General features: G+C 38.6%; 1 protein-coding gene across 1 annotated transcript in view; it reads right to left on the bottom strand.

Annotated features, from left to right (window-relative positions):
- Nucleotides 1-962: 962 nt before the first annotated feature.
- CHD7 (chromodomain helicase DNA binding protein 7) overlaps nt 963-10,062 on the bottom strand; it is a 133,092-nt gene continuing 123,992 nt past the window's right edge. Inside the window, exons 33-39 of the mRNA XM_059466739.1 lie at nt 9,781-9,938; nt 7,903-8,130; nt 7,232-7,675; nt 6,445-6,666; nt 5,900-6,040; nt 5,316-5,420; nt 963-4,529 (exon numbers count right to left, since the gene is read on the bottom strand). Of these exons, the coding sequence (XP_059322722.1) occupies nt 3,576-4,529; nt 5,316-5,420; nt 5,900-6,040; nt 6,445-6,666; nt 7,232-7,675; nt 7,903-8,130; nt 9,781-9,938 (2,252 nt within the window). The 3' untranslated portion in view covers nt 963-3,575. The remainder of the gene's footprint in view (nt 4,530-5,315; nt 5,421-5,899; nt 6,041-6,444; nt 6,667-7,231; nt 7,676-7,902; nt 8,131-9,780; nt 9,939-10,062) is intronic.

Below are 10,062 nucleotides of genomic sequence, written 5' to 3'. Positions count from 1 at the left end.
AGCAGAAACAACAGAAGTCTTAAATGTCCCAAGCAGTTTTGTTCACAAAAGTCAGTGGGATGCTTAATACAGAAAATACAATTGAATACCCCTCCCTCCCCTCAATCTTAAGCCCTTCTCAAATGAGGAAGTGCTCAGCAGCAAAGGTCCTCAATAGAAGTGTGCAATTCCAATAAGCAATACACTTTGATATTTGACATCAATACAAAACAAGAGACTGAAGCTGACTGAAAAGACCTGGGACTAGTTAAGGAATTTGTCCACTATTTCAAGAGCAACAGTTTTCAAGACTCACACTTGAATTGGTTCTCCTTCATAGTCCCCTTATTAAAAATCATGTCTGTAGTAGCCTGAGCAGATTTGTTGCTGTTCAGTCCTTTCCCTTGGCAGGGTTGCACACCACGCACACAGAACAGGCTGTGTTAGCATGCAGACCACTGCTGTACTTTGACACAGGTACTTTCTTTTTGAAAGCAACACAAAGTAATTTATATTCCTTGATAACCCCATTAACATTTCCACGGCCATCAGGAGGTCCAGCAAAAACTGGTTGGTGGGAAATAAAAGGCTCCTCATTATGAGACAGTAAGGGTGTTCCAAATGTGAATCAAGTGCAGAATAGTTTCTGATCTATGCATCTTACTCACGTAAGCTTTTATTCATTTAGACACACTTTTAAAACTCCGTAAGAATCTTTGCAATAATTAACATGTAAAAACTCTGTCAAATCAAAGAAAAACCTTCATATTTTCATGTAATACATTTCTCGGACATTAGATGGCAATCCCCCCACTTCATTTTTCATACCAGGGGCCCATATCCCTTCCAAAAATCAAATGTCACCACCTTTCCAACAAGTGAAGGGTCTGTTTGGCTTCCAGGAAGCAAGGCTGTTTGGGAAGCACAGAGCATGGAGGCCCTCCCATTCCCATGGCATTTGCTCTGTTCCAACAGTTCTTCAGTTTTGCCTTTTTTTTTTTTTTTTGAGTAGGTCAGGCAGATGAGTAATGCCATCATGGAAGATGCTTGTACTAGGCATAAGATTCACTCACTTGTCACTTGGACACCCTGTATCATGAGTTGGATGTTTCCATGTCAAAAACCTATAGGCAAAAATAGAAGCTATCAGAACTTCCCCATTTTGACAGAGGAGAAAGGGACTAAGTACAGCATTTAACAATATAATTTCTAGTCTTGCCAATTAAAAAGGATTCTCCCAAGAGATATCATTAAACTCTGTAAATCTCTTCTGGAAATTATAAAAATTGAACTGAAAAAAAACCCCTGCTATTTGGTACCATGTCTGGAATACACACAATGAGAAGAACCTACAAATTCTTACAGTGGGAATTTTATAGGTAGAAAAAAAAATAAGGCAAGGCATTTAATAACAACGTAAAAAACAGCTCAAATGAATTCAAGAGAGCATGTAACACACCTGCCCAAGTCAATGTGCCTTTGCTTTCAGTCTCTCACTTTTTGCCATGGTCTACATGTGATGTTTTAGAAAGAGGCAGGAATAACACACCTCATCAACCATTCAGTGATGTCCATGCAGGGGGAATCCTTCCTGACCTTCATTAACTCCCTATGATCTATTTAAGTGGCAGTACAAGGCATCCTGACATCTATTCATTTCAACAGTGTGTGCCTGTGATTCATTCACACAAAAATCACTTCCTAAGCCTTCATTTCTCATCTACTTTCATCGTCCATGAAATATCCTTTTCAAGCCAAGTTCACCCCTTTTTATATATCCCCCTCAGGACCAAATTTCGGCCTTGCAATACTTGCCCGTTTGAGCTCTCGTGCAAATTCACAGCGTACATGAGAGTGAGGTTTGCAGCTCTCCAGCATGCCAAAAGCACGGATAATATTAGTCCTAAAGACAGGGGTCCACCCACAGCTGGCTACTGAAATAGCTAATTTTTCATGTACTCCACTGAAAATCTAACCTTTTATCCGCACTCTGGAGCTTGTTGTGTATGTGTGTGTCAAGGTGACAACACCATGAAAACAGAAGTTCTCAAATGGTACATTATCTCCAATATCAAAAGGTCACAAAAGGGTACAAATCGGTAGCTCTCCAGAAGAGACACTGGTTTTTATAAAAAGTGGGTCAGTTTTAGTTTCATGTAGGTTGTTTGACACAGTGGTTTCTGGCATCACAAGCTCTGGTCTACAGGATACCACAGAGCCTTTGTATCCCTTGCTGTCACTACAGCATTGTGTTTTTCTACCCATTAACCAAGGATAAATGACCTAGATATTGTGCCTATTAAAGCCTCATTTTTCTTTTGCCCTTTTGTTCTTTAGTGTACCACATTATCACATGCTGAACACATTTAAAGTATTCTCAGTCTCTCATGCCCCTTTGAAGGAGTAAAGTAGGGATTTTAGCGTGCATTTCTGTAGAGTTACTTAGAGTGGAAAATATGAAGGCAATTCAAGGTTTCTCTTCCTGCCTAGTCCCCTGAAGACGATCAGTTCAGCATTTACAGCCACTAATCTATAAAGAATATAGCAGGAAAATGCTATAAAAAAGCCACAAATACAAATACAGAAAGTGAACACCAGTTTGGTTGTCCCTAAACACTACATTCTATAATTACATCTCTGCATATCATGGGTCACTTTTATTAAAAGCATCATTACTACAGTTGGCAGCAATTTACATCTTATCTTACATGATAGCAGTTTCCAAAGAAAAAAAAATAAAAAGACATCACAACAAAGAAAAACAATACATTTACAAAGTCATGTCTGTAAACTTCAAGGCTAGTTTAGAGTTGAGGTAATGCTGTTTAGCTTTGTGGCTAAAGTAACAAAGTCCTTTAATTTAAAAAAGGTACCTGATTTTTTTCTTTTTTGTTTATACCAGTGCATTACAAGATCACGAGACGATTAAACTGTAGCTTTATCCTGTAAGAACCTTCTCCATGGGTTAATTTCCAAAAGGTACTCTTCACATTCAACAGCTGCCTTATTATTGCTGCGTCTCAAGACAGAGACATTCACACTATCATGAAGATTGTCAGAGAGAGAGTGTGTGTGTGGGTGTGTGCGCGCACGCGAGCGGGTGAACTCCCATACAGTCAAAATGAAGCGCGAGTACGATATGTATGGTAAATTTCATCTTGACCTTCACAGCAAAATTAAAAAGAAAAAAAAAAAGGAAAAAAAAAAGAAAAAAAATTAAATATATAACTTCATCCTTCCTTTAAGCAGCACTTCCTTCTATTAGTGCCACTTGATTACAAATTGCTGCTTAATTCATAATACCAATGGTACCAAAAGAAAAAAAAAAGCAGAGCATTATGTCAATTTCCTTAAAAAGACATGATCACCTCTCAAATTTCATCTCTCCTAGGGATAATAAATAATGCACTGCACAATACTTAATGACCAAGATACCTTTTGACACATCTGTATAACATGACTTGAACTTTTTTTTTTTGCTACACTATGTTACAGAACAGCTTATAAAAACTAAGTATGGACATTAACTGTGAGTGTAAACAGTAGGACTACCACTTGTCAAAAGTTTAAAACACTTTAACTGTAACTGGTACTGGTTATTCATCGTTTTCATTGTTTTCTATTTCTTCCCCCCCATCAAGTGAGTCTAATTCTTCACCCTGTGCTATTTCATCTTCTAAAACGGAGGAATCTGCAGTTTTATCAAGGCTCTCCTCTGCATCACTGCCTTCGAGATTTTCTTCATCTTTAAAGGCAGCTCCTTCAGTTTTGTCAGTAGCCTTCTCTTCATTGGAGCCCACTGCGTTCTGAAGTCCTGCTAGTGCTGGGAAACCGGGCAGAGTCAATCCTCCCAGTCCTGGAGGTAGAAACATAGATGGATAGAAGAGGCCAGGAGCCATGGTAGACAGCAGGAAAGGATTGAAGGCCAAAGGGTTTGTGGGCAATCCAGTGTTGGTGGTGGTGGTAGTGGTGGCAGTGGCGGTAGTCGCCGCAGTAGCAGCACTGACAGATCCATTTGCAGAGTCAGTAGCAGAAACAGTGTCTGTGCTTTTCTCAGAGTCTTTGTTCTCCTCTTCATTCTCATTTTTCTTCTCTTCAGCTTTTGAAGCGCCATCCTCAGTCTCTCCTTGACCGGAAGCAGTAGTGGCATTTCCAGTAGTAGCCGTGATCGGGTTATTCAACAATCCGCTTAGTCCAAACATATTGGGCAGTCCTGCCATCCCTGGCAACATCAGAGGCAACATGGCAGCCGGATTTTTAGTGTCCCCCCCAGCAGCAGCAGCTGTTGCTAGCCCTGGTGGAAAGCCCATGAGGCCTGCGAGCTGGAGAGACTGCAGGTTCTGTAGGTTCTGGAGGCTTGTGAGGTCCATTCCAGCAAACAGACTGTTCATTAGTAGTGGGTTGATTCCCGAAGTTGATGCTACAGCAGCAGCTGCTGCAGCTGCTTTGGCAATTTCACTTTTTGGCCTTCTTCCTCTTCTGCTTGCTCCTTCCTCCCTCACAACAGGTCCAGTGAGAAGACGGTCAAACATGGACTCTGGAACAAAACCCTAAAAAGAGAAGGTGAAAAAACAAGCTTTATCCTCAATTGGCTTTTTTAGCTTTCAGCAGTTAACTGATGATGATAGAAGAAACAGAAGGGATTTCAGCATACTCCAAAAGTGGTTTGTTTTTTCACCCTGGCAAATGGTGACTAGTACTATAGTGAATGGCAGTAGAACAAGTAAAGAAAGCTGAAGGAATCAAGATCACAGATTTTTTTATATTTAAACACAACAGTAAAATAATACATGCTGAAAACTGTGTAACTTCATTAAAAAACCCCACCCTGATATGTTGCAGTTACAAGTTTGTGTCTTCATAATTCATACTGAATTTCAGAACAGTAATATTCTATTAAATTGAATACTTGCAGAATTTTACCCTTTATTTTCAAACAAATGTTGTAAAATAAAAGACAGAAAACCTATTCCTTTGATGCTGCCTGTTACTGAGACAATGAATTGTATTTCTGTTATGAATATGACAAATATTTTCTTAGTAGTTCTTAATGTACAAATACCTGTGCTTTTTAAGGATTGTTACTTATTAAAAAAAAAAAAAAAAAGATAAAACAAATGCTGAAGGCTGCCTTAATTGTAGCTGATTTTTTGGTGTATTTCAATCTGCAGCAGCCTTCTATCACCACTCCCTCTGCGCTGGGTAACTCCTACACAGACACCATGATTTTCTAAAAACCTAAACCTATGAGATAAAGACTTAATAATCAATTTAGACAGCCTTCAACTTTTCTGTGCTGTAACCTGCAGTGATGCATGGAAGAGAGTTTCACTTACAGACTGTTTAACAATGTCAGTCCAATCAGGAGCAACAGCAAACTCAGGATTTTCTTCCAGCCATCTTGGCAAGTCCTTCATTGGAGGGGCCATAGCTCCGCCCATCTAATGCAAAAGACAAGGTTATGAATTTAACAAAAACCTACCAACAAAACCAAACAACTACTTATATGGACATTTTCTATCTTTCTTTCTATTTTATCTCTGAAGGACGGCTGCAAAGACTTTCAGTTTACTGTGAAAAAATACTTGGAAACCAGCTAGTGATACCTCAATTGACAAAATCATGTTTTAAAAAAAACAGTAAAGTGCTGTAGCTTAGGCAGATCTGCTAATAAATTTTGTATCCAAGAACAAAACATGCTATATAAGTTCAAAAAATGAGAGTTATTCACTCGGGTGATTAATATGAGCACAACAGAAGAGCAAAGAAGGAATTAAAGGAACCAGGTGTCACAGTCCAGTAAGAAAAACTGCTGGTACCAAATTATTAAACTTTTAAAGAGAAAGCTTGGAGTAGAAAACCTGCTTTCCACATGCAAAGACATTATTAAAGACCTTGACTGAAGTAACTTAATTTTTACCTTCTTTCCATTTCGTTTATTTACAACAGGTACCCTTTCTTCTCCTGTCAAGGTGTTTATATCCAGTTTATTAGGGTTTCGACATCTGTGTCGTTTTTGTTTCGGCTTCTGAAATGGGGAAAACAGCACATCTGCACTCTTCTAGAAAGAAGAGAAATTTATTGCTTTTTATTTCATTTCTTGACAAAAATAACCAATCATGGTACCCCTTCTCACAACAATTTTAAGAAGGGATCCATTACTTTACTCTCAGATTACATGAAAAAAATTTTTTTGCATCAGATGAAGAAATTCTGCAGTACTTGAAAACGTGGTTCTAACATGCTGTTACATACAAATGTTAAGACAGCAAAAGCAAATCCAACACCCCAGTGTCACTTGGGTGTGGATAAAATAGGAATGCTGTATAAAGAGAAAAATTTTGTTGAAATGCAAGCTACAAAATCAAACGACTATGCCTAATGTGAGGGAATTCAGTCTGACCTCTGTAAAACTAACCTTTGTATAAATATAATAGAACAACACTTTTAGAATCACATACTTACTGGTACATAACTTGGCATATCTACAGTGTAAGTAGGATGCAACTTAAGCCATTCAACTAGATCCTTGTTTTTTGGGGCATCCTCTCCCACCAGCCTGGTCCCATCCTCTAGATTGATTACAGGGATGCGAGTGTCAGGGTCCAATTGACCAGGAGATGGAATGTTCCTTGCTGGTAGGGCTTCCATATCTTCTTCAAAAGCTTTGGTCACTTCTGCATCCTCCTGAAAACAATCACATCTGGATTAGTCTTCCCTTAACAGGAACACCTGGAGAAATAATTTCAGAAACTGACTGAACTGAAATGTTTAAGATTTTGCATACACAAGAGTTAATGGGGTTAAATACTCATACATAAAGTACTATCATTGCATCAGGGAATTTTGAAAATTTTACATCCTTGAAGAGTAAAGAACATAGTGCTAAAGACAAAGCTGGTTTTTTGCATTTCCAGTACATGTCCTCCAAGATTCTTCAACACCCTCCCTTTTCAACACATCAAGAAAGACATACTTAAGCCTCAAAATGTACATGGTTAGAAATATATTTTGTAAAAAAAAAAAAAGTAAGAAATTTTGAAAGTACAAGCTACCTAAAACACAGAGTAAAATCTTGACGTGCACATTTTGTTTGGTTCAAAGAGAATTAACAGCTCTAAACAAAGAAAAACCTGGTTGGGCAAAAACTGTATGTTTCTATTAGGGAGAGAATAAGACTTGAAGCACATTCAGGAAGTACCACAGACAGAAGAACAAATATGAGACAAAAGGAAAAAGGTTGTGGTCTTACTACAGTCAATGATGTCCGTTTGTTGCTCATAAATAACAGATCAAGCCCTTCTACATTTTTCCTCCTTCCTCTCCTCCTCTTCATGGGTGGTTCTCCATCTATTAAAGAGCCATTTAGTAGATGCCTTGTGGGTGTGCGTGAAAGACCTGCTTGCAGCAGCTCCATTTGAGTTTTAAAGGCATCAGACACAGGTGTGGAGACATTAGGCAAGATAAACTTTGAAGTAACAGATGAAAAATTTGAGGTAGAACTTGTTGCCTCTCGTGAGGCCTTTGATAAATCTACAACCTTTTCTTGTCCATTTTCTGAGACCACCTGAGACTCACGTAACTGGGCAACCATTTCCATAAGATTTCTCCTCTTGGCAGCTCTCTCAGCCTCAATTTCAATCTTTCTTCGTCTCCTCCTCCTCTGACGTGGAACTGATAAATTGAGTGCATCTTCCTAATAAAAAAACCAAGCATTTCCAAACATTAGCAAAGCTCTATTTGCTAAGCTGAATTAAAAACAAAGCTCCAACATATAACTCTAAAAAAAAAGCTTTCATTTTTTTCAAAGAAACACTTTGATGCTTTTCCTATTTTATTCATGCTGGTTTATTTTCTATTATGCAAGAGAAGTTCATGCAAGATAAAATGTTTTATATCAAAAAGAGAATGCTGTAGCCTTGCCTTTGATAACTGAGGAGAAGCAGTGAGATCTTCGCTGCCACTGACGCTGGCTAGACCAACCATGGAGAGCTCTGCAAAGCTCCTTTTCTGTAGAGGGCTGTCCACAGCTGTTGGAGTGTACCCAGGTATGAGCCCCTGGAAATCAAACATCTGGCGCCTATTTACTGGCCACTTCCCTTTCAGCACTGCCTCACAGATGTTGTCTAATCGGTTGATCATTACTCGGTCCTGCAGAAAGGAAAAGTATGTAATGAACCCTCGGTGTAAACGTCACCTTTTAAACTCAAATGAGTCTTATGACACAGTCCAGTTTCCACAGCTTAAGGAAGACATTCAGAAACAACTGTTCTTGTATGTTAGCAATTAACTGATCACCTTGCAAGATGCTAACACAATTTTGTAGAATAATAACTTTTAAAAGCTGCATTTATATTGTGAGGGGAAGGAGAAAAGACAGAAAGTTTTCTGTATGACAATGCACTAACTGAAAAATTTAATAGAAACTCACTGTTGTTTTACAAAACTTCAGTAGTTAGAAACATCAACAGTTAGGAAGGGAAAATAAACACATCTGCAATCAGTATCTTAGAGCTGCAGTTCTCAAGATCCAAGAGGCTGGATCTGCAATTCTGTCCTAGGAAGTGGATCCTCATTAGCGTCACTATTAATAAAGTTCAACATTATGAAACGGGCACCAACCTAGGGACATCTAATGAATGTCAATTTTCATTCCACGCCCATTATCACTTCAAATTTCACTGAAGCGTGTACACTAAAAATCTCTAATTATGTTTATTAGTCTACTTATGCTGAACCTATACTGATGAAGGATTTTCTGTTCTACTTTCACACTATGACTGGAATAAGATTTTAGCCCATGTTTCCAAAATACATGCTGAAAGTAGAGAAGATGAACATTATTTGATTTTTTTTCCATTTCAGTATTCAAGCACATTCCAGACTAGCCTGTCTGAAGTAGTAGAAACTTTGGGACTCTAAGAAATACTGCTGGTTAGGGAATATGAGCATTCATATATGAATGCATTTCAGCTTCCTGAAAAGCAAAACAGTGCAGAAGCAACTACCAAATCTCAGCAGCTGCAACAGACTGCTTGCTTTCCCCAGAAATAAGCCTATTAAGAGCAAGGTCCTCTTGCCCTGCTACCCCCTTCCCCCTCCCTGCCCCAACCAGATGGCTCTGTTATGGTGATTAGTAAGCTTAAGACTATTACTACTTTATTTTTCTCTCTCCCCTTACTGCAAAGGAGAGTGCTAAATTAAGTATGGATTTATTACAAGGTTACAGTTTTGTATTTTTAAAAGTATTTTATATTAGATAGTTTTCTGCACTGTTACCAAAATAAGATACAGCTTTATTCTATCTAAAACTGCTGCTTATGTTTGCAGGATACCTTAATACAATTACATCTGTCAATATTACATAATGGCTTAGATCATGTAGGTCACCAAAACTCTCCCCTACAATCTCCTCACCCCAAAATAAAAAGGTGATCTTTTAAAGTCTCTGCAGATTGCTCTGCACGGAAAACTTCTAATTCAAAACTGTATAGTGGTGCAAGAGGTGGGACTCTGCTGACAAAAAGTTATGGACCCTATGAAGAGTTCATGTCTGCCAGCAGTCCACTGTTTTACTAAATGACATTATTTTACAAGAAAAAAGGAGCAATTTCTTTCATTTCCACTGCTAGTTTGTATGAGCTTAAAGAAAAAAGTGCCATCCCACAAATCATTCACAGAAAAAGATCTCTTGCCTGCCAGAAGTGCAGTACCACACAAAGCTCACTGTTACTTTTTAAGCACATTTCCAATATTTTACTGAAATTAAAGGAGACACATGTCTTTCCACCCCTAACCAACCTTAGGCCAGAATGAGAAGGCAAATGTTCTCTCATGAAGCAGCTGAACCACAGAGGGATCCCCGTCTTCCATGTAGAATCCATCGCGTGTTTCATCCCTTGCGGTACTCATAGAGGCATTGCTTTCTTCATCAAAATTCTTACCCTGAGAAACTGCTCCTGCTGAATAACAATCATGACCAGGCATTAACATCCAGTGTCTACCCAGCTAGATAAGCTAAGGCAACCAGGCCTGACACAACATTTCTAACTCGGGCTTTTGTTCAGTAATTACTACAGCAGA

This window comes from Ammospiza nelsoni, chromosome 1 (genome assembly GCF_027579445.1).
Source record: "Ammospiza nelsoni isolate bAmmNel1 chromosome 1, bAmmNel1.pri, whole genome shotgun sequence".
NCBI classification, from domain to species: domain Eukaryota; kingdom Metazoa; phylum Chordata; class Aves; order Passeriformes; family Passerellidae; genus Ammospiza; species Ammospiza nelsoni.
This window is presented reverse-complemented; position numbering and strand designations above follow the sequence as displayed.